Genomic DNA, 24,613 nt, shown 5'->3' on the forward strand with positions numbered 1-24,613 from the left:
CGACACACACTGTGATTAAATTTTAAGTTATATTTTATTATATTTTTTTTATTTACAATACAAAATTATATGAAAAGGTTTATTAATTTTCTTTTATTTATATATTTAATATTTTTTTTTTTACATATTTATTGTAACCACTTTCATTTAAAACTTAATCTATCATTATATATTTAAAAAAAAAAAAAAGGGCTTTCAGCACAATTAGCGTTGACGATGGGCTCGATAGTCTCACTCACGAACCTGGAGCTCGAAGAAAACTGAAAGAAAAAGAGCAAATAGCCATTTCTCAACTTGACAAACCATGCATGAAAATGAAACAGCAAATGCAAAAGTTGCTTCTCTGAGATGGGGAATCCTTCTTCAAGCCCTCCTGCCCATATTTCAGGTTCTTTCTTCTATACACCAATCGAATTCCTTAAATCTAATTGGCTGCCTATTGCTGTTAATGTATCTCGCAGATGAGAAATCTTTAAATGCCATCAAGCGCATTTCCAGGAAGGCCTGTTATGGCTTCAACTTAATTCCTAGCCGATTACTAGTTGATAAAAATCCAAACTCTAGAGAAGCCTATATATGCTACACGTTACCCACTAATGGGTCCCCTAAACTTTTCCTTACGTGAGTTCATTTTCTTTCATTTGGTGTACTGGACCTTGTATCTTGTTCTCTCAGGTATTTCTTCGAACACGTTCTGAACTTTAGATTGAAATGTGATTGCATTCAAATACAATAGGACTGTTTTTTTTAGAGTAATACAGTATTTGAGTTTTGTTGTTGCTATATATGAAATTTCTTTGCAGCCAAAGGATGGACGGGCGCCCTAATCTCAGTGATTTTGAGATATCTAATAGATACAATGTTGATAACACTGGGCTTGTCTGTAAGTTCTCCTTCTCATTTATTGAGTTTGATCCCAAAGCCAAGATAAGAACTCTGAGCATATAGAAAACATCTTTTAGAATTATATGGTTCCTAATCATTTATTGACTGAAGCAAAAGTGAGATGTCTCTGGCTTATTGTAGGAAAGCTTCTAGTGAGAAGTTAAGTCTTGCATATCTTCTAATGAGAATTAAGGTTATATACCATATTTTTTTATATGGGGTAACTTTTTTGGAGGAAATGACAAGTAATAATAATGCTTTATAATTTCCCAGCCATATTTTCATTTCGTGGAGCATGAATTTTGTCTTGTTGATTACAAAATTAAATAAAACAAGAAGGGCAAAGGGGATGTGGATAGTTGTAAAGGATTAAACCCATACATGATTTCACGCTTAATTAAATTATCTAAGTATTGTTTTTTGTTCACTTCTCTTCATTCTACCTTGACAAAAGTGTGAAGGCGGTAGTTTGCTTTATTTGCAGAGAACAGAGTATTGAGGGAAGGAGATAGCGGTGTCCTATGCATGTTTCAGGCTGGAACAATTGGAGGGGATTCTGACTTCTGACCACACTGATAATTACGATTTTTAAAATGATCAAATCAAACTGGACTGTTTTGAACATAGAAATCAAACTAAACAGAACCAATTACCAAATCAGATTAAATCAAAATATTATTCTTTGATCCAATTTTTGAAATGTTTTGAGACAAACGAAACTTTTTTTTTTAGTTTTGCATAACCAGCTCAAGTTAGCTTAAATATTCACTTCCTTATATGTAATAAAAAGATTTAAAAATCAAAAAAATAAATTTTTATTATTACTATTATTTTATACAAGTTTGAGTTACTGTTTTTAGTTTCGTTTCTTATGAAGTGAAGTTTTATTTCCTACAATCCGTATTGTACTTTTTATTGAGTGGTAAACTAAACCAACTGCCAAATTCAGACCAGATTGGTGGATTGAATTTAATGATGCATACCCCTGAGAGTGAAAGTTTTTGTCTGTGGCACCTGAATTTTGATGAAATTTGAAATATTTCATGCATGGGGGCCTTCTTTTATTTTATTGCTTTGATTATAAGATATCTATCTATTTTATTTGGGAAGTTCTACTTTAAGCTCCTGCTATTGGATTAACTTCTGCAATGGGTGTGTTTTTACAAGCTAGTTAAATACAATATCATAATGGCGGTTGGTGTGCATCACCATTGAAAGTTTCTTAATATGGTGTTAGATATATGAACTGGAAGATTCAGTTCAAATCTTGTTAGCTGGAGAAAATTCAAATGGTTCATCTACATAATCAATTAGTGTTGCTTTATCTTGTTTATGCTTAGGATTCTAAAATGATCTTGTTATACAGGTCATTGGCCATCAGAAGAAGTCCTTGCTTATTTTTGCTTATCACATGCAGACATGTTCAGGTGTGTAAAATAGCATTTCTCCACGCTTTCACGTTTCCATGTATTTTGACTTGTTTTCATGCTCTTGTTTGTAGTCCATCTCAATAAAACTTCTTCTATTGTCTACCAAAGAAAAAACTGTGCTGTAGGAGATTCTGTTCACTAGGGAAAACTTATGCTGCAGTTCTGTATTTCTGATTCCTGCTTTTCAACTCTTCTACATATCCAGTCTACTTATTCATCCTAATTCCTTATCCAATCTTCTAGGTCAAAAAGAGTTATTGAGCTTGGTTCAGGCTATGGTTTAGCTGGATTAGTTATTGCTGCAACTACTGAGGCAGTGGAAGTTGTAATCTCTGATGGAAATCCTCAAGTGGTTGATTGTATCCTTTTGATTTGCATATTCTCATGGTTAATATGTATGAGAACTTTATGGCTAAATTTTATGCCCCATTTTTTTTCATTGAAATCTGTCAGGCTCCAAGGATGACTGAAGGTAGTTGATAGATTAGTGAGCATGTGTAATTTGCCTTATAAGTTTCTTCCCTTTTAATTAATTTGTTGAAATTCAGAAGAACTTTTTCCTCTTGAAGGAACCATTCCCTAAATGTGATATGACTTCTTTTTAACTAAGAAAACATTTTTAATGACCAATTTTTCCAAGTGTCCCAACTCCAAAATACCAGCAAATTGTTCTAGGGAAGTATTTAATGCAAAACAAATGGAGCCTTGGTATGAAAGAAGGTAAACCTTAATTCTTCACTTTCTAATTGAGTAGGGAATTTTGCAGCAAATTTTCTTCTCAAATATGTGCAAAGTAGAGAAATGAACCAGACTTAAAACTATTAAAGTAAGAAATTGAATTTAGAAATGCGGTACATTGGGTTTTGTGTAATGGCTATTATGACATGAAATATTATTGCCCTCTTTGGCTATTTCTGGAGACAGCTTTTTCATTGTTATTAATGCAAATAGGGTGATAAGTGGTAGGCTTAGTTGGTGGGACATGGCATGAGAGGTTTGGATGGCAAATTTGTTTCTCAAAAGTGGGTACTGGCTTTCCATGCAAGGCATTGTCACTTGCTGATGTCTGATTGTTTTGTTACATTGGAAGAAGAGCCATGAGTAGATTTTAGAAATATTCTTAATGTGGCTTGACTTCAAGCTTTATCAATGCATTTAATGCAAAAAACATACCTAGTTCTTAGAGTTGATTGTTTTATTGTCATTGATCCTTCTATTTTTATTCCTTGAAAAATTTGCAGCCATTTTTCAATCTCAAATAGAAATGTTAAATTGTCTGTGACTCATTTATTGCGCATTCAGAGTTTCAATTACTCAAGCTGTAATCTCAAGTTGTTTGGCTTGAGAATGAGCAAGATGTAGGTGTCTCCAACCTGGTCTTATTAATGCTTGCTTTCAACCTGTTTTATGCTGCATGTTGTAGCAAAACACCCTTTATTTTGTTGTTATTTTTCTCATTTGAGGACTTTCTCCCATCGGTGTGATCTTAGATTGTTTTAAAATTAGAAGAAAAGATTTATTTTGACAATAATTATCATGGTTTTGGGTTGTAGTAACTATGATTGTTTTTGGTGCATATTCTTGTAGATGTAACTTCATGATGCACTAAGGCAGTTATACTATTGATTTAGTTCTATGTTGTGCTGGTCAGTTAATTTACTCATGCCAAGTGAAGCATCACTGTATTGCTAAACGTTTGCTGGTTTTGCTATGCCAAATTCTTTTTCCTTATTTTTCCTTTCTATCTTCTTCTTTTTGTTGCATGCACTTGCATGCCTGGGTGTGCAGTGGTGACAGGCTCTATTCCTTTTTCTCGATTATTTCTTATATTCATATTGGGTGTTCTTAACATCCAGATATTCAGCATAATATGGATACTAACTCTGGGGCATTTGGTAGTACAAAAGTGAGGAGTATGACATTGAATTGGGATCAGGCAGAAGCTTCAAATATCTCTAACACTTTTGATGTCATTGTTGCTAGTGATTGGTGAGTTTTGCCTCTTTTAACTTTCCATTTTAATAAATTTGCATCACATTGTACTTTTTTGTTTATGCAAGAAAGCGAAAAAGAATCATATAAACTGGATCAATTGAATTTAAACCTGACAAAGTATTAAATTTGTTCCAAGTGCCATATAATCAATAATAATCTCTTATTTTTACTATCAGATAAAGACAGGTTTTGGAAAGTTTCTCATGCTATGTTGCTAATCATAACAGATCTAATCTTTGTGTGTTTAGCTGTAAACAACATGCCACATTCCCTAATCTATCTGGATTATGCCTTTTTCAATCCTATCAAAAAAATTTTACAAAAGAGTTCTCAATCTGATTAGGCAAGGAAAATTTATGTCATTCACAATTCCTTAGTGCACTGAAGATTCTCCAAGGTTGCAACAATAGTTGACAAAAGGCACTTGTACCCAATATAAATTGGGGGCAACCTGTTCGCACGCAAGCATACACTGATGGCTATTTTTCCTTTTTATGCCGAACTTATCTTCTTTATATTAACATGACATGTAAATTTTGACAGCGCCTTTTTTAAGGAGTTCCACAAAGGCCTTGCTTTTGCTGTCAAACTCTTGCTGAGAAACGCTGGGATATCAGAAGCAATATTCTTCAGTCCTCGAAGAGGCAATTCACTGGATAAGTTTCTAGAGGAAATTGAAGAAAATGGCATGCATTTCTGTGTAACAGAGAACTATGATACAGAAGTTTTGGATGCGTCATCAAGGGTTCATGAATAGTGGTAACTCATGGCCCAGCTAAGAAAAAGATCACTGCTATCCTTTGCTGGTCAGAGTTACATTATAAACTTTTGAAGCCTTCTATTCCATTCATAATTTTTATATTTTTTTTGCATGGGTAGTGAAGAAAAACAAATTGACATAGGTTATAACCCATATACTTGCATTAACCTAAGGACTAGTCTCTAATATAATCACATGAATTAACATGGATAATATTATTAAATCACAGTCTAGATGTACCTTTGATTTGCATAAATTGATACAAGTACTTTAAATTGAGTCTTTAGAAAGCCTATAAATCCAACCCGTAAAGCACACTTCTCTTTCTTTTGTTACTGTGATTTTATGTAGCAAAAAGACAGTTTTCTTTCACTTTGTGGAACTTAAGCATGCAGAATTGGAGATTAGTGGTGGGCTTTCTATTTTCAAATATATATATATTTGCATTTGGTTATCTTTTATGCTCTGGTTGGGTGGGGCGAGGCGAGGAAATGGTAAATAAGGGTAAGAAGGGGTAAGTAACTATTATACCCCTGTTTGGGAAGAGGTGAGTTAGTAAAAGATAAGGGTAAGTAAGGGTAAAGCTTATCCTCCTTTACCCCTCAAATCTCAATTTTTCTTACACCCCAAATTGAGGTGTAAGCAGGGGGAGGGGAGAGCTGAAAATTACTTCATTTTTATTTTTCTATTGTATCCTTAATTTTTTATTAAAAATCTAATTATACCCATTAAAAATAAACTTAGTGTACCGCTACAAATAAATGTATTCTCTCTTAAGTAGTCATACATAGTTTCTCTACTTTCAATAATTTGTTTTTAAATAATTTGCTGCAATTATTATACTTCAATTATTATTTTTTTATTTTTCTTTTAATAGTTTGCTTTAATTATTATACTTCAATTATCATTTTTTTTTCTAAATAATCTATTTTTTATTCAATCTTTGTTAGATTTGCGCATTATTGTTTTGATCTATTAATTTTATGATTTATTTATAGTGGACTATTATTATTTGCAAATTTAATATTTATCATAGTGAGTTTACCATTTAATAAATTATCTAATAAAAAAGGGTATTTTTATACTTCTAATAATTATTTATCCTTCTTTCACCTCTTTCCTAATATGAAGAATATACATTACATTTCCTTACCTTACCATTAATTCATCTCTTTCCAAGCATGAGATTTTTTTTATTGTAACTCTCTTCACCCTTCCCCTTCCTTACCCTCCCTTATCATTCTATTAATTACCCTTTCCTCACACTATCCAAAAGAGCCTTAGTAAATGTTTGGTTCATCTGTTGGGTGGTGCAATTGATAGCTGATGGACACCCAAACAGGTGAACTTGAGTGTTTGGCAAGCTTAAAAAAATAAAGCTGATAGCTGATGGGCAACTGATATGGTATGTACCCATCAGCTGCAGTTTGTATCAGCTCTATTTTTAGAGCTGTTTTTCATCAGCTGATAGCTGATTTAGTTTTATTTTTTTTTTATTTTGATTATATTATCTTTTTTATTTAACTTAAAAATTAATATTATTAATACTTTTATCTTTTTTTATTTATTTATAATTTTAACTTTTTAATTAACGTATTTCAATTTTATTAAAATAATTTTTATTAATAACATAAAATATAAAATATTTATTTATATCTAAATACTTAAAATTAATTATAAAGTTTTTTATTAACAATAATAATTACTTTATTATTTTATCTATATTTTTAAAGTTATTTAATTTTTTAAATAATTATTTTTTAATTTTAATAATAAAATAAATGATATTATACGATAGATTAATAATTATATATTTATTTTAATAATATAATAAATGATATAATATATTAATTTAATAATTATATATTTAATTTAATAATAATATAATATAATAAATTTATAATTTTATATTTATTTAAATGATAAAATAAATTATATGATATATATCCTTATTAGTCATTTCACATATCAACAGCAACAGCTAAATATAGTTTTACCAAACACTTAATATAAATTAGCTATTATCAGTTATTAGCTATCAGCTAACAGCTATCAATTGTATTCAACAGTTAAATTGAATAAACTAAACAGGTTTTTTGCCAATGCAATGGTTCATATACGTAACTACTACGGTTATGTAGTCAGTTTCTTCTAATAAAATGTCTATAGTTACTTAAAACAAAGTAGATATTATTTTATTACAAAAAAATAAAGTGGTTTGATGAAATTTTATAATTTATTATTAAATTTTTATAAAATAATTTTTTTCATAAAATAATTAATTATAAAAAATTTATCAATTTAATGAAAAAAATAAAATTTCTTCACCGCATATATAATATTTTTTAATAACATTAAAAAATATTATAAATAAAATAAAATAATATATATTTATTTAGCATTTCATATATAGTATCTATTATTTTAATTAAAATTTAAGATATTGTGAAAATATGATAATTTAATATACTGAAAAAATTTTATTTTTTTATTGAATTAATAAAAAATTTTATAGTTGACAATTTTACGGAAAAAAGTATCATTCTATAAAAATTTAATGAGATAAATTGTAAAATTTTATTAAATTACTTTATTGTTCATAACAAAATAATTTTATTTATTTTAAAGCAAGTAACTATGGAATACATTTTATATATTTTATCTTTTATTATTATATAAATAAATTAATTAAATAATTATAGATGATCCGAATCATATTTTGGTTGAACCAAATAGTAAAGCTTGGATGGCGAACCATTATCAGTGGTAGGCAACAATTCGTTTGTTACTATCACTATTTAAGTCTAGTCGCTTGGTGGGTTCCATTATCATTGAAATTGCATTCCTCACCACTCACTATACAATGTGTAGGTCCCCTTGCTGGTTTGTGGGTTTAGAAGTGAAAAGAAGAGCTTTGTGATGCTTTTTTTCTTTTTTTTTTTTTCTTTTTTTTCTTTTTGAACTTATTAATACAATAGGTCCATGAAGCTTTTGAAAGGAGATTCCTCATCTTCATTTGAGCATCTAAGTTAAAAGCATTTAGATATGGCTGTCCATGAGTAAGCAAAGATTCTCTAACTAAAGGACGATTGAAAACGAAGTCAAAAAGATCTATCTGATGCTCTGTGGGTCAAATAAACTAATATTTACTGGAGGAGGGAAATTTCACTATTTGCTTTTTAGATGTTGCAGCAATGAACGTGCTGTGTCCTGTGAAGAAGAAACATGCTTTGGCCTGAAGTATTTGCTATTTGTTGGAGTGAAACTGTTTTTGCAGGTTTTCTGGGAAACGATATTCTGCTGTGCTTGTCTTTGTTGGTTATTGAGTGCAGATTTAGGTAACATGAGCAGCATTGGCGGAACTACCTTGTGGCTTGGGAGGGGGGCCAAGAGTTTTTAAAATTAAAAATTTATCCATAAATTTTAATTAATTTTTTAAAACCATTACTGTATTTGACATGCCAACATCATTTTACAGTAACTAATAATTTATACCATATTTATTAATGAAGGAAAGCACAATATATTAAATTGAAAAAAATTAAATCACGGTCCCTTATATACGAAACGCGAAATCATAAGATATTGTTTTATATTTTTCCTTAAAAGTTTCATTCATACTTTTTTATTATTTAATTTTAATCTCTTAATAAATTATATTTTTATTTTACTTCTCATATTTTTATTAAAATTTCATTTAATTTCTTTTTAGTATTTATGTTTAGCTCCCTCAGAACCGTGAAAATAAAAGGATTGATAATAGGCTTGAGTTGTAATGCTCTGCACTTTGAGCAGAAAGTCAATAAGGAAAAAGAGTATGCTAGTGTTGTTAAAAATTAACCGATGCTCTATTGTACTGTCTAATGCAATACGATAAGTTTGTCAGTTAAATACCAATGGTTGCTGCTACGATTAAGTCAAATTGTTGTTTTATCCAACACTGAGAGGTTTACGAATTTTTGAGGTTCTTATAGTCTCGCATTTATTGGAAACTCCATGGATGATGTGCTTTCTAAGGTTCAGCAGCCACATTATTTGGCTTGGAAGTGCTTTCTGTGTCCATTCCTCTCTCATCTATTTTAAGGTTATTGGCTGGGGATTATTGGGTGATGAAGCAATATATTCTCCCTCCTTTCTTTCTTTCTTACTGTTGCCATAATGCATTTCATTAGTAGGATAAATTCTACCTATTATCCTTTAACCCTGTTGCCTTTAAATTTTAATTTATAATATAAAAACTTTTAAATTTTGATTTTGTGAACATGCTTGTTTGGATTGAATGCAGTATAATTTATTAATGTATCATATTATACTGTATTACATTATATTGTATGATTTTTTATTATTAACATATTTAAAAATATAATACAGCACACGATGGTTTAATAACATTTTTTTATTTCGTTAAATAATATTGTATAGTACAATAAATATAAAAATTATTAAAATATCTTGTTTGCTATTTTAAATATATAAAGAATTATTTTAAACTTTGTTTGCATTGCAACACGTACAATTTCTATTGTAAAGGATTTAAATTATTAAAAATGAATCTACAAATCCTTAATCTTTTGTCTATCATTTAATTTACCTCCTAACGTAGATGGAAAACTTTATTTAAAATTATTAATAGAAACAATGGCATTATCAAAATCAATAAAAAAATTATTTAGATGAAAATTTCATTTAAAATATATTTTTTTTTTATTAATCTAGTAATATTACAATAAAAGATTAGCGTATGAGAGATAAAGAATATTTTTAAATAAAAAAATAAAGTATAATTAAAATTTTATAAATTATGTAAGTATAAAATTAAAATGTAAAAATTTTAAACCATCTAAAATTATCAACTTAATAATTTTGAAATTTGTGATAAAATCATATTTAAGAGACCGTCACTTTACAACCTAACACCGTGACATACTATCATTCAAAGGAGGTAGAAACTTTAATTTATAATATAAAAATTCTTGAATAAATGATGTCACTCTCTCGCCCAATTCCGTTCACTGTGTCTTTGCCCTCTCACCTTCCTCCCCCTGCGCTTAGTAATGACTCAGTCCACTTCGGTCAGGTGGTGAACGACTTGCCAAAGAAGACTAAGTCAGGGACTTAGACATTGAAGCAAGGGGTGAAGCGGCGAATGACGTCATCCCACTGCCACAATGTATTAGCACCTAGGCCATGGATGAGGAGGAGATTGGGTTTGGTGTCAGCCAAGGCTTTGGGTTTGTGCTAAGGAAAAAAAAAAAGAAAAAACCGAAAGCTCTCTTTCTCTATCGCCAATTTTTTCCCACAATGGGTTTTGTCTTGTTTATTAGTGGTGATGATGTCAGATAGAAAATAGAGGGTTTGATGATGGAAAGTAAAGAATATGATAGAGGAATCGAATGAAAGATGGCAGAGGGGAAGGAAGAGAATAACACTGGGAGAGAGATATAAGGAGGAGAGAGAATTTTTTTTTTTTTTTTTTTCTTTATGCTTGTCACGTTAACATGATAATTTAAAATTCATAAATCAATAAATTTTATATTATAAATTAAAATTTTAGAAATAATAACAGTAAAAATTGAAAATTATGACAAAATTTATCTGCCTTATAATCCATAAATATACCATATTGAATAAGAGTGATTTTCATTTACACTAAATTGAAGTTTAAAAGATTTACATGTTTTTGAAAATGATAATTTTGCACAATTTTAATTTAATTAATTTTTTTTTGTCAATTTTATATTTTAAAGTAAAAAATTCAATTCTTTTAATTTAAAAAAAAATTTATTTTAAAAGAAATAGAACTTTTCTTGCAAATAATTTATTTCAAAAGAATTTTTAAAATTATGAATTGAAATTCATAAGACTATCCTGTTACAAGGTGGAAAAGAAATTTACACCTCACTGCTTCAAAAACTTTATGACATGTTGAAGGGGTTTGAAAAATTAAAGTTGAAAGGCAATCACGCCATCATCCATTTAATATGAAATAGAAATCTTCTCTTATCTTGAGAATTAAAAGTAGGTTTGTTTCCTTCTTTACAATTTGAGTTGGTTCCACCACCATACAATTTGGTTAAGCATAACCTCTCTCTCACCTCATGTCCACCAGAGACTGGAACCTACAAATAGGACCCCTATGGCCGGCAATTTGGATCATTCTTATATTGGCTTCTTTAGCTTTATTTCCTTCTCTTACAATGGTGATTGCCCCTAAATTTTCCAACATATGCCCATCTGAACATTCCCTCATCATCACTAATTTTGTTGATTGATGGTGCAATTCTGAGGCATCCCACTTGTTTTTTTTCAATCAATATGTTTGACATTCAACCGACCTATTGCTTCTATTCATAATAGAAGGATGTATTAGCAACTAGTTGGGATTTGGTTAATCCATTTAGGATTTGGAAAGCTGATTAGGATTTTTAATCAAAAGATAAGACATGTTTTAGTTCATTAGTTTTGTACTTTTCTATAAGAGAGTCTCAATTATATTGATGCTTTCCCCTAAACGCATCTCCTAATCTCTAAAGTGACAGCCTTAATGATTAAAAGGTGACGATTTCAATTGAAAATTGTAAGAAAGACCAAGAAACAAAAAAATAAAAAAAAAATTGTAAAATGTAAGGTATAGCATCTCAATATTCATTACTGATATCTGTTTAAAAAATTCTTTTATCTGTAATATATATTAAAGGAGAATTTTATGCTGTTGTTTAAATTATTTTTATTTTTAATTTATTGATTTAATTGATGGATTAATTTTTAAATGAAAAAATTGAGGAGATATTATCACAGTGTAACCTACCATTTTGTGTTTATGAATTTATAGTTAGATAATAACTGATTGTTTCCTAACATCCTTATCTAAATTGCATAGATGTTGTTGATTTGACAAAATTAGAAACAGAGCTATCTGTAATGTCTACCGTTAAATTAAGTATTTCACCATTACAATAGTGGGTGGCTTGTATCATATCAATTGCATTCCAAGGAGCATATATATATATATATATATATATATATATATATATATATATATATATATATTTATATGTTGTCTCAAAATGAAATGGTAGATATGATGTTGAGTATAAAAAAACAGCATATATATCTTATCTGCCACGAATTGAATTCCTATTGGCACCCTTTTCTTCACTGTTATCTCCAAACCTGAAAAAAAAAATCTTCCTAATCTTCAAGGCTTTGAGACTCTGTTTTATAATATTAGTTATTCTATTAGTTGTTAGTTATATTAATAAATATTAATTATTTTACTAATAATTAACGGCTAGATATTAATTGTTAGTAGTTATCTTTTTATATAACTATTAAAATAAAAATATTTTAAAAAAATGATTATTAAATATAAAAATAGTGATATAATTTTATTGAGTTTAATCAAAATGCTTACATAATCTTCAAAGTTATAAAGATAATTTTTTATGAATTACTTTATTGATTTCTAAACATTAATATAAATATTATGTCATTGAATATTTTAAATAAAAAAAATAATATTTTTAACTCTAATCAAAACATTAAATACTATATTAAAAGTTGCTGAAAAATAGTCACAAACCCTTATTCTTTTCACTTTTCAAATGCCGCCGACTTGATCAATAACAATCCAAGAAAGTAATGATCGTTCTTAATTAATAATGCCCATTTGCTATTACCTCAGTATCTCGAGATTTTACAGAATATCGTCTAAATTAACTACAGATTACAGTATCTCATCTCAAGATTATGGAATTGAGACCCCTATTCTCTTTCAAGAACATAGAAAACCAAAACAATTAATCAGAATCAATTTGTGAACGTTAGATAGTTTATTTTACTTTACCGTCATTTGATATACTTTATTTGCTTACAAAATGAGGCATTAAAGCAAAAAAGGAAGTGTGAAATCATACACTAATTTTCTTATAGCAAACAAATTGCAAAGCTTGGGGGATTGATTCCCACCAAAGTTCCCTTCCACATATCAATTATATAATTAATTATCTCTCTGTCTAATGTTTACACTTTTTTTTTTTTTTTAATCGTCAAAATGAAAATAACCTCAAGTCACCACTCAAAGACTTGTTTGTTTCCTTAACTTTATTACTTTCTTGAATTATTCTTTCTTTAAGCATTAGCTTTGAAGGTCACCGCAGGACCATAGAACAAGGAAAAAAAAGGAGAAAATGCAAACAAATGAATTGACAGAAAAGAGAAATACATTAATTCTATTTCTAAACTAATTAATATCATGTGTAGAACATTAAATATGCATCATTTTGGAAGTGGGTTTGCTTAGAAATTAGGATTGATTGGTCCCCTATATGCAAGTTATTGATTCCTTTCTCTCTTTCTCCTCCTTCCTTTTTTTCTCACAAAGTTTTGATTGCCAGTCGAAAAAGTGAAGAAGTAGGGACATCTATGATAATGAGAGAGACTAGCTACAATTGAATGTTGTAGCAAAGAATGAAAGATGTGACCAAAACAAGTGCCAATTGCACAAGTGAAAGAGGGTAGCTTCTTGTTGAATCTCCTGTTGCCAAACTTGCCAGCCATGAACTTGCTAATTCTGCCTCCTGTATTGCCCCTGACGCCATCGACCCTCCTCCTTCTGTCCCTGTTGCCATTGGAGACGGATCTCTTGCAGATTTCAGACTGCACAACAAGAATTGATTCCAATCCAAAAAAGTTACTTCCCAACACTAATAAATATATAACAATTATACCACCATATGTTATCTTTGTTAATAATCAAGTAATCCAATATTTGAATTCAATAATTACTGGGTGCTAATTAAACAATGATTAGATCCAAATAACATATAAATGGCGACAATTTCTAAACTATGATCTTAATTATAGCACAAATAATTAAGTTTATTTTTTTCAATTAAAGCCAAAAGTAATAATTAAGGAAGAAATGAAGTAACTGATGAGAGGAAGCTTAATTATGTTACCATGAATCAAGTAGTGTTTACCTGGGCAAGTGAGGGCAAAATGTGACCGTGTAATCAGCACCAGTACACGTGAAAGTACTGGAAGCATCATCAAAAGCGTAGCTGTATGATTTCGGACACGCGTTCTTGAACATTTCTGAGTACGTCGAAGGTTTACAAGTTGAAGGTGTATTATACGCGCCACTGCAACAGTACTCTGGGTTCCCAAACGCATCACAAGCGCTCCGGCATGCTGCGCCGCCCTCAACTTTCAGTTCATTCGGACACTTCCTGTTAAGGTCCGTCACGCAACCCGTCGTCGCACAAGCACCTGAGCCGCCATTCACCTCAACTACCATTGGCAAATTATAGCCGTCGACGAGGCTGACGTCGTAGAAATCTTGTGTGCCGGTGCCGAGGGTGAATTCAGCTAAGGTGGCAGGCGGAGTAGCACTGTTGCCGTTGCATTCGATTTGGGAAGAGCCGCAGTCGGCAGTAGCGCAGGAGCCGTGGCCCGAAGCATCAAAATTGCAGCCAGTTCGTCCCCAGAAACGACCGGACCAACCTGTCGGGGCCTGAAAAGAGCGAGAGCTGCCCTTGGGGAGCTCAAAACCTGTAGTGTCTAGTTTAGGGCTTCCAAGAATTCCAGGCCATACACTGTAATCGCATTTGTTAACAAGTGTGAATACAGCACCTGAAGCACCTGAAAATTAATATATCCCAGGATTAATTATTGGATTTTTTACTTAATAATTCATGAACCATGCATTGTTAAACTAAAAAGAAAAAAAAAATCTGCAATTCACCTTCGAAAATGAAGAGAATAATCAGGCTGAGGAATACAGTGTAAGAACAAGAAATACAGGAGAATAATGAAGCCATGTTCTTGTTATTGTTCAAGAAGTTTAAGAAATCTATTTCTTTTTTGGGTTAGCGCAAGAATAAGAATGATGATGGGTGTGTATAGATGGTAATTAATTAATGGTGAGACATTTTTGTTGATGATGATGATGATTGGTAATTAAAGCAAGGGTTATGAAAGAAATAGAAAGGAGAATAAGAAGAAGAACAGTAACTAAGACTGGGTTTTTTGCTATGAAAGATGGCAGGAAAAGAAGAGGAATGAGAAATCTGCTCAAAAGAATTACCACCCAAAGCCATAAACTGGCGAAAAAATTTCACAAGATTGCACTCCTCTCTCTCTCGCTCTCTCTGTATCTACCAATCTACCTTATTTTTTTGGTGAAAGAGGGAGTGGATGGAATTAAAGGAGAGTGTAAGACTTGAGAGAGTGAGTGATGAAGAATCTCAACCAGCGGCTAGAGAGGTCCTCTATTTATAAGGAAAAAGAACTCTTTATAAGCCGAGGAAGCATCCAAGAACAGACCGCCCCATGGAGGCCAAAGAAGGAAACAAAAAAATCCACTTGGGAGTTGGGAAAGATTTTCCTCTGTTTCAAGTGTAACTAGAATCTGCTTTAATGGGCTACGTTACACCAATTTGTTGTTTCACTTGTTCACCAAAAAGTACAGTTTCGAAGATGAAAGGATAAAAATCTGCTACAGTTGTAAGAAATTGATGTTTTTCGGCTGCACCTGATCCTTCTTTCTCCTAGATTAGACGACATCGTTTCTTTATTTGAACCATCAGGGATGAAGAGAAAAATGGGCAAGCTATATGTGCACGAGATATTAAAATAAAAAAATAAAAACAATAAAACTTGGAGACTCAGACTAAAACATGAAACTAACATAAAATATAGTCGCTAACCAAAATATAAGCTACTACATTATTATGTATTTCATATTAATCTTTTATTCACTGTGCTCGAACAATCATTCTAAAAAAAAAAAATAATAGACCAAATAATATTAGAATAATAGTAATTAAAAATTATAAATTATTTTTATGCGTGTATGTTTGTAATAAATATTTTCTTTTGCTTGTATGAGAGTATTTATAATATTCACTACAAGAAAAGTTAAAAATAATTACAAAAATTACCGACTACAAAATTTCGTGGGTAATTTACCGACGCTTTACCGATGAAAAGAGAAATAAAATTTAAATTAATTTTTACCGACGAAATTACCGACTAATTACCGACTAAAACTTTACCGACGATGTAATTTCATAGGTAAAAGTGGTGCCTAACATTAGCGGCAAAAGTAGCGACCAAATAATAAAAATAACGACCAAATGTTTCGTCGGTAATTACCAACGAAATGCTTTTCGTAGGTAATAGTAAGAAAAAAATAGAAAATAAAATTTTTAAAAAAATACCAACGAAAAATTTTTCGTCGGTAATTACCAACGAAAAGTTTTTCGTAGGTAATATTAAGAAAAAAATAGAGAAGAAATTTTCTAAAAAGCTAAAAAATTTTACCTACGAATTTTTTTTGTCGGTAATTACCAACGAAATGTTTTTCGTAGGTAATATTAAGGAGAAAATAGAGAAGAAAAAATCTAAAAGCTTGAAAAAATTTTAGCTACGAATTTTTTTCGTCGGTAAACGCTTTTCGTAGGTAATATTAAGGAGAAAATAGAAAATAAATTTTTTTAAAAAAATACCTACGAAAAATTTGTCATCGGTAATTACCAACGAAAAATTTTTCGTAGGTAATATTAAGACAAAATAGAGAAGAAAATTTCTTAAAAACTAAAAAAAATACCTACGAAAAATTTTTCGTCGGTAATTACCAACGAAAAGCTTTTCGTAGGTAATATTAAGGAGAAAATAGGAAAAAAAAATCTAAAAAACTAAAAAAAATTTACCTACGAAAAAATTTTAGTCGGTAATTACCAACGAAAAGCTTTTCGTAGGTAATATTTAGGAGAAAATAGAGAAAAAAAATTCTAAAAAACTAAAAAAATTTTACCTACGAAAAGTATTTAGTCGGTAATTACCAACGAAATACTTTTCGTAGGTAATATTAAGGAGAAAATAGGGAAAAAATTCTAAAAAACTAAAAAAATTTTACCTACGAAAAAATTTTAGTCGGTAATTACCAACGAAAAGCTTTTCGTAGGTAATATTTAGGAGAAAATAGAGAAAAAAAATTCTAAAAAACTAAAAAAATTTTACCTACGAAAAGTATTTAGTCGGTAATTACCAACGAAATACTTTTCGTAGGTAATATTAAGGAGAAAATAGGGAAAAAATTCTAAAAAACTTAAAAAATTTTAGCTACGAATTGTTTTCGTCGGTAATTACCAACGAAACGATTTTCGTAGGTAATATTAAGGAGAAATTGAAAATAAAATTTTAAAAAAATACCTACGAAATATATTTAGTCGGTAATTTGTCGATAAATCACAAAAAATGTGAAATTCTCACATCGTTTGAGAATAGATTTGAGGGTAGTGAGTTTGTCTATAAAAGGAGAACTACCCTCCAACATAGAGCAATTGTGGCATAGTCACATATATGGGGTCTATGTTGGGCTCCACTAGTAATTTTTTTTAAGTCAATTAAATCTTAAAAAATTATAAATTAAAATAATTAATAATTAATATTTAATTTAAAAATTAAAAAATTAATTTGAAAATTTTAAATTAAATTAAATTAAATTAAAATTTAAATTACATTTTAAATTAAATTAAATTTAAAAGTTAATTTAAATTAAAAAAAATAAAAATTAAATTAAATTAAAAATTAATGATTAAATTAAAAAATATTAAATAAAAATTAGCTACGAAAATTTGTTTTCGTAGGTAATTAGCAACGAAAAATTTTGTCGGTAAATTGTCGGTAATTTATAAGAGCAAAATCACCTACGAAATTACCTAAAAAAAATTTAAATTTACCTACTAAATAATTTGTCGGTAAATTTAGTGACAACATTTTTTTCGTCGGTAAAAATTACCTACGCTAGTATTTGTGGACGAAAAAATTTCGTCGGTAATTCGTCGGTAATCACTGATTACCTACGAAATTTCAGTATATTTGGTCGGTAATTTTTGTAGTTATTTTTTTAATTTCTTGTAGTGATTATAGTAAATATTTATCACTTTTATAACCATAAAAAAATTATATAATAATTAATTCAAAATAAAGGATCATGATCATGCAATAAATAATTTTCTATGAAAAAAATTAATGCAAATATAAAATAAATTAAATAAATTATTTAATTATTAATTAAAAAAAAGCTTTAAAATGAAAGTCATCCAATAACTAACATATGCTCTAATTTTTCTTTTTCATAATTAAGTACGATCTTTTTATATGAAATGATTAATTATTTCAGTATATATTGAAAAAATGCTAAATATATATTAATAATTTTAAGTAAAATTTATCACATTTACAAAAAAATATTTACTATAATTTTAAATAACATATTAATTATAAATTAAATAAATTGTAACACTCCTAATTTTTAAATTTATTATTTTATAGATAAATATTAATATTTTACTTTATTTAAATTTTAGGAAATTATTTAAAATTTTTCGGGTTTTAGAAATCAGGTTTGATTTTCCAAAAATATAAACTTTGATGATTTTTAAAAATTAATTTAAAGACCACGTGGCAAAACTAAAAATATATTTAGAGTCTACGAATTTTTCTGAGTTTTCTAGAATTTTTTTCGGAATTTTTGGGCCTCGTTTTCAGTCCCAAGGCAAAGTAAAAATTTAAAATTTTGTATCTTGAATCGAACCGGCTGAATCGAACCAGACCGGACCGATCGAATCAGACCGGCCGAATCGGACCGACTTCTTCTTCCTTTTTCTTTCTCCTTGCGCGCGTCCCGACCTCTCTTTCTCTCTCTCCCATTTTCTCTCTCCTCCCTTCTCCCCTAGCCGTCCAGCCGCCACCCAGACCTCCCCGCCTCGCCGGCGCGCCACCTTAGCCTCCCCCCATCGCTAGGAAAGCTTGTGGCGATGCGGCAGCGCCCAGCAAATCTTCCGATGAAATCTGGCCGATCCGGCCATCGATTGGGCTGGGTCTTGTGTCAAACACCATCTACACCTCGAGAGCTTTCCATAGACACCAAGAACACCAAAATCCATCGAACTGTTTGTCCAATTTTTATTCGGGAATTCTCGCAAACCGTGAACCCCACGAGAAAACCGAGAGTACCAGAGTGCTCCACTTGTCGAGAGCTTTGCGGCAATATAAATTTTGAAATTTTTCGACACCGTTTTTTGGTAGGTCCCACGGAACTTCGTAGTGTTTTTCCGAGCATTAAATGAGCTTAGAAAATTCCGTAAAATTTATGTACTAACCCCCATGTTGTGGGATTCGTGTAGGCATCTTCAATTCGCAGAAATTCGACAGTTGTCCGAGTTTGTAAATTTCCGGCCAGACAGACCGGCTACCGAAAAAGTCTTGGAATCAGATAGAGATTTTGGCTACCCTACCATTGTCAAATGTCCCGAGCGCGTCCTTAGATTTGGAATCGGCATAGATAAACCCGAACCTTGCTTTTTCGTAATTTTATAGTGCTTAAATGGGATTAAAAATTCATAAAATATTCGTGTTAGCTCAGAAAATTATGATTCTTTTTGCATTAGCTTAGAAATATTGCTAAGGCCAGCGGGACAAAGTTTTAGAATTTTTAGAGTTTATTTGGGTGGTTTTTGCAAAAAGGGTCAATTATAAGCACTAAACTGTAATTTTACATATTGTGATTGATGACTGTTTGGATGGGCCCAGGAGGGGTTGTGTGATATGATTGAGTTGTAAGTGTATGGTTGGTTGATGCATACATTTTGCATAGTCATTTAGGTTTAATTTCATAGCCATTTTATTTGATTATTAGTCACTTTTAGCTAATTTTATTAGTTATTTAGTTAGTTTTTCATAATTGTCAATTTTGGATTAATTTGTAATTTTTACTTTATTTTGTAGGAAAAATGGTGTTTTTTGAAGGACTGAAGAGAAATTTTGCCATTGAGGAGTGACTTCTACAGCCAAAGATGTCAAAAACAAGTTTTCAAGCTGAAATATGCATTGACCAAATTGTGCATAACTTGCCGCATAAGCTATGCAGATCTGCATAAGGAGAAAAATCACTATTCCAGAACCAACCGAAATGTGCATAAGGAGACTGCATAGCTTATGCACATTCACGCCTCCCTTATGCACTCTCACGGAATTGTGCATAACCTATGCACCGAGTCATGCAGTTTCGCATAAGTGAACCAGAATGTGACACCCCTTACCCGACTACAGTGTAGCCGAGCAAGTTATGCCACTCAGTGTGCCGAGCACTCTATTTTATCTTAATTCATTTTTATCGTAGTTTTGAATATAACTTGTGAAATATAATTTATTTAAGCCATTTATCGAAATTATAATTTATTTGAGGTTCCGAGAATTTTATAGAAAATCCGGCAGAGTACCGGCTAAAAATAGGAAAATAGCTTCTTGAACTGTGAAAAACACTTCCTATGATTATATTCAATCATCTCATCACTCTCAAACTTCAATATCAAAATCTCAACATTTTTCACCATTCATTTCTCAATCATTCATTTCATGTGATAATCATGTACAAGTCACAGTTATGTATTCACTTTTCCTTTCACAAACACAATTTTCTTAACAATTCCTCTATTTGTCATTCATTCATTTCACATCATCATTAGACTCAAATCATAAATAAATTCTCACATGTGATTTATAATCACAATTTACAAGTACTTACATTAATACAAAATTATATTACATTTGTTCAAATACATATGATAAAATAAGAGTTTAATTACCAAATTTACAAAAATGTCAAAACACAAAATGGGACCTAGTGTCCTACCAATGCACTGTAGTCTGTGAGGTGACACGGACGCTATGCAGAACTGTGAACTGCCTTACCGAATCTGTGGTCTACTGGGCCCTCTGTCCAAATCTTCAGTACCTACGCATTGCAAAAGCGACGCGCTAAGCATAAAGCTTAGTGGTGCCAATAATACAAGAAAATATAATATGCAAATAAAAATAATAATTTCCTTGCTATTGTGTTCATAAGAAATGAATAATTACTAACTTATTGTTTAGTCAATGGCTAATCATGTTTTATGATATTAACTTCTTCATGCATTTCGTTAATTATTTTCTTCATGATATTGAGCTTCTTTGTATTTTTGTAATCATTCCTGATACTTAATTTTCGTATTTTCTTTAATAATCAGTGCAATCACAGTTATACTTTTCCATGCCCAAGTAACCTATACTGGACGACTGGACTGGATAACGGGTCGTTGGCACTGGACACCGCGGTGCCTCGGGCCGTCATACCATGGGATGCAAAACGTCAACCATGTATGCAGTCAGTATGGCTAAAAAGCCATGATATCACATAATCGGGCATAAAAGCCATGAATACGGGCATAAAAGCCATGAATACGGGCATAAAAGTCATGAATACGGGCATAAAGCCTTTCGCAGTACTGCTAAAACAATACCCTATTGGCATGCCAAACTATCCAAACCAATCACATTAGGCCTACTAGGGCATTTTGCATTTTTAAGTTTCACATTTTTGAATTTCAAGTTTTGGTGTCACTATTCACTTCATTAGTCAAACAAAAAGTTGACTTTTGCATAGAAAGTAGGTACATTGGCTTTGGCACTTCAAACATACCACATTTTTCATTTAAAACTTGTTGGAAGTAATCACCATTACCATTTCTAGGCTTAAACCAAGGGAAACAAAATTTTCAGTTTTTGAAGCTTAACTTTACTATTCCATTAAGCACTGTTACAGTGGGAATTTGAGGAAATGGTAAACATGAAAGTTGTTCCTTATTTTGTCTAGTTGAATTTCTTTTTTTGAATCACTCCATTTGGAGTTTTGTAGCTCAAGTTATGGCCAAAATAAGTTTCTTGTTCACTGTCTTTATTCTGCTGAAATTTTGGGTTTTGGCAGATTTTGGTCCAACTTTGGTCAGTAATTTGACCAAGTTAAATTCATAATTTGGTCTAACTTTCTTCATATGAAATGTTCTACCATGCCTTAGGTTTTCATCGGTTCAAGAATAGCCTAAATCCGAGTTTTCTAGAGAGAGTTATAGCCATCCAAACATTACTGTTCAAATGTAAATCTGCAGAGTTGCAGGTTTGATAACTCAACTTTGTTCAATAATTTGAATGGGTTAATAGCATAATTTGGGGTGATGTTCTTCATGAAAGTTGTTTGTCTATATCATATCTTGTTGCTTTAAAAATTTCAGGTCAATTGATCATATCTACAGTGAGTTATGGCCAAATGAACAGTTACTGTTCATTTGGTCATTTCTGCAGGGGCTGTTGCAGGGTATCCGGATTGGGGCCAACTTTTGGTCCTCTTGCTTTAGTCTTTTGGGCATGGTTTCTTCAGAAAAAATGTGCCATTATAAGCCTAGTTTCATGTCCAATTGGCCAAACACCAATTGGACCTACACAGCCAAAGATATGGCAGTCCAAGTGGACTGAAATTTCAGTCACCCTGCTGCACTTACAAGGCAGCCTACTCATTCACTTTGCCATGCCATTTTTCAGTCCAATTTATGGTCAACATACCTCAAATGGTCACTAATTGACCATTAGAATGTTCTTTAACCATTTCATAAGCCAAATCAAATTTTCATTTCTCAAAACCCTAGTTTTCCCTTATAATTCTCACATACACCTAATTAAGCACTTCCATTCATTATATATGTGTATATACACCTTAAACATAATCTCTAATTCATTCTAAGTCCATTAAAACCATCAAAAACACTCCACCTTTGTTCCTTCCTTAGGGCAGCCGAAATTCATAGGGTCCATATACATAGATTCCATTCATTTAATTCACAAAACCTTACTCACTTTAAGTCTTTAACATGAATTAAAAGAGATTTAAGTGTAAATAGGCACTAACCTTTAGGTGGCAGATTTTTCAAGCTACCCAAACTCCTTCTTTCTTCTTCTTTTGGCTGCCTAGAGGTTGCTTAGGATGTGGGGACAAGTTTTAGTGAAGATGACTTAGGGTTTTCGGGTGAGGAAAGCATGGAAATTGAAGCTTTTAAGAACCAAAAATGGAGGAGCATGGGTGACGTTTTTTGAAGAGAGAAAGGGCTGCTGAAATTTCTGGAATTCTGCCTCATTTATCCCTTTTTATTGAATTTTAATTGTCTTGCTTTAATGTGATTGGCCATAGCATTTTTAATTACCTAAGCATGACATCATAATTCCCAATTTAGCTCCTTTTTCTTTCTTTTCTTTTCTTTTCTACTAAATTTCAATTTAATTTTTAGCAATATTTATTCATATTTTATGTCATAATAATTATTTACTCAACTGGACAAGTCGGCCAAAAATTGTCTCTGAAGGCGAAATGACCAAAATGCCCTCCGTTTGGCTTAACGGGTCAAAATTGTCTGTACCGATTGAAAATTTTTTCTAAATATTTTCTTGGAATTCTAATGCCATAGGAACCTCAATGACCCTTCTCTGGAGTCTCAAAAATTATTTTATAATTTTTTCCCCGGGTCTAGGGCTCCTAGTTGCGAGAACCACAACTTCCCTCTGGTTACCCATCGCTAGGGCACCGGCTCGTTTAACTTGGTTGTATTTTATTTCTAAAATTTTTACTAAATTTTTCTTATTAATATTTGAGTTAATTTTGGTTCTTCGCTTTAATTTAAATATTTTTCCGAACGTTCTAGCTGTCCGGACCGACACCGGTCACCGAAACAGTAGAATGTACGGAGTTGTTACTGGGAGGATGTTACACAGAACCAGCCGAAAACTGCATAAGGGACTGCATAACTTATGCAGTCCACTTATGCAGTCCCATAAAGGTTTCATTAATGAGCTGGCAGAAGATTCCCTCAGAAAATTCCTCCTAGAACACACCATTTTAGGGCTCCATGTCAGAAATTGCTATAAATAGTCTCATTTCCCATTTTAGAAAGGGGGAGACAAGGAGCAGAAAAGGAAAAGGAGAAGAGAGGCAGAATTTGAGGAGTCACTTTCACCTTCCACACCATTTTCAACCAAGATTTGCAGATTTCTTTCTTCCCTTATATTTTTCTACATTTCTAGTGTTTAATTTCTTATTCCTTAGCTTAGATTAAAGCTTTATTTCCATTTAAACTTAATATATCTTGAAAGCATTATGGATAGTGAGTAGTTTACTTTTGATTCTGGAGTAAGGGTTGTAATATTTGAGATATTTTGAGGATTTTGATTGGGTAATCCATATTTTGTGGTCTTAATGAGTTTTATTCATTTCTTGTGTGCTTAATGACATGCTTAGTGTAGGATCCCATTGAGTGATGTTCTTAATCCATGGTTGAAGCACCGAAAGGAGAAGACCCTGTGATAGATAATCAAGAAATTAGACTTAATTAACTTAGACCTAGAAATAGGCTAAGGATTAAGAGGATTCACAGATTAATTAAAGAACTTAATGGGTCTTAATTAACTCTAAGTCCACGAAAGTAGGATTAGATTGATTAAGGCACTCTTTGTCTCACTCGAAAGGGAATTCAAAGGATTTAAGAATTAATCTCCTTAAAACCCATAAGTTTCATAAGATTGGATAACCAATTTAAAATCCCAAAATAGCTCGAATATGAAATCCCGAACTCCGGAATCACCTTTTTATCATTGCTAATTTTCAATTGAA

General features: G+C 31.2%; 2 protein-coding genes across 8 annotated transcripts; one reads left to right on the forward strand and one right to left on the reverse strand.

The window, feature by feature from the left end:
• The first annotated feature begins 181 nt into the window (after window positions 1-181).
• Window positions 182-5,171, forward strand: LOC110632132 (calmodulin-lysine N-methyltransferase). Of its 7 annotated transcripts, none has more exons than XM_058138202.1 (6): window positions 182-388; window positions 804-883; window positions 1,370-2,312; window positions 2,559-2,674; window positions 4,172-4,304; window positions 4,854-5,171. In XM_058138202.1, exons 3-6 carry the CDS (start codon window positions 2,305-2,307, stop codon window positions 5,065-5,067), a joined length of 471 nt encoding a protein of 156 aa, XP_057994185.1. In that variant the 5' UTR covers window positions 182-388; window positions 804-883; window positions 1,370-2,304; the 3' UTR covers window positions 5,068-5,171. The 7 variants fall into 7 exon arrangements, with proteins under 7 accessions (XP_057994185.1, XP_057994183.1, XP_057994181.1 ...); XM_058138201.1 differs by lacking the exon at window positions 182-388 and adding an exon at window positions 607-675; XM_058138200.1 differs by having other exon boundaries at window positions 182-883.
• Window positions 5,172-13,274: 8,103 nt separating this feature from the next.
• Window positions 13,275-15,338, reverse strand: LOC110632180 (thaumatin-like protein 1). The gene is made up of 3 exons (XM_058138318.1): window positions 14,816-15,338; window positions 14,052-14,712; window positions 13,275-13,728 (listed from the first exon to the last, which is right to left on the reverse strand). Exons 1-3 carry the CDS (start codon window positions 14,889-14,891, stop codon window positions 13,515-13,517), a joined length of 951 nt encoding a protein of 316 aa, XP_057994301.1. The 5' UTR covers window positions 14,892-15,338; the 3' UTR covers window positions 13,275-13,514.
• Between the last annotated feature and the right edge of the window lie 9,275 nt (window positions 15,339-24,613).

This window comes from Hevea brasiliensis, chromosome 16 (genome assembly GCF_030052815.1).
Source record: "Hevea brasiliensis isolate MT/VB/25A 57/8 chromosome 16, ASM3005281v1, whole genome shotgun sequence".
Lineage (NCBI taxonomy): Eukaryota > Viridiplantae > Streptophyta > Magnoliopsida > Malpighiales > Euphorbiaceae > Hevea > Hevea brasiliensis.

What these genes read in the sequence shown, in the direction of transcription:
- LOC110632132 (XM_058138198.1), top strand. Translation starts at nt 787, where the DNA reads ATGAAATTTCTTTGCAGCCAAAGGATGGACGGGCGCCCTAATCTCAGT. An exon ending in TGATAACACTGGGCTTGTCT is followed by an intron (nt 884 to 2,251) that starts GTAAGTTCTCCT and finishes CTTGTTATACAG; the next exon opens with GTCATTGGCCATCAGAAGAA. An exon ending in GTCATTGTTGCTAGTGATTG is followed by an intron (nt 4,305 to 4,853) that starts GTGAGTTTTGCC and finishes AAATTTTGACAG; the next exon opens with CGCCTTTTTTAAGGAGTTCC.
- LOC110632180 (XM_058138318.1), bottom strand. Translation starts at nt 14,891, where the DNA reads ATGGCTTCATTATTCTCCTGTATTTCTTGTTCTTACACTGTATTCCTC. An exon ending in TATTCTCTTCATTTTCGAAG is followed by an intron (nt 14,713 to 14,815) that starts GTGAATTGCAGA and finishes ATTAATTTTCAG; the next exon opens with GTGCTTCAGGTGCTGTATTC. An exon ending in TTTTGCCCTCACTTGCCCAG is followed by an intron (nt 13,729 to 14,051) that starts GTAAACACTACT and finishes CTTGTTGTGCAG; the next exon opens with TCTGAAATCTGCAAGAGATC.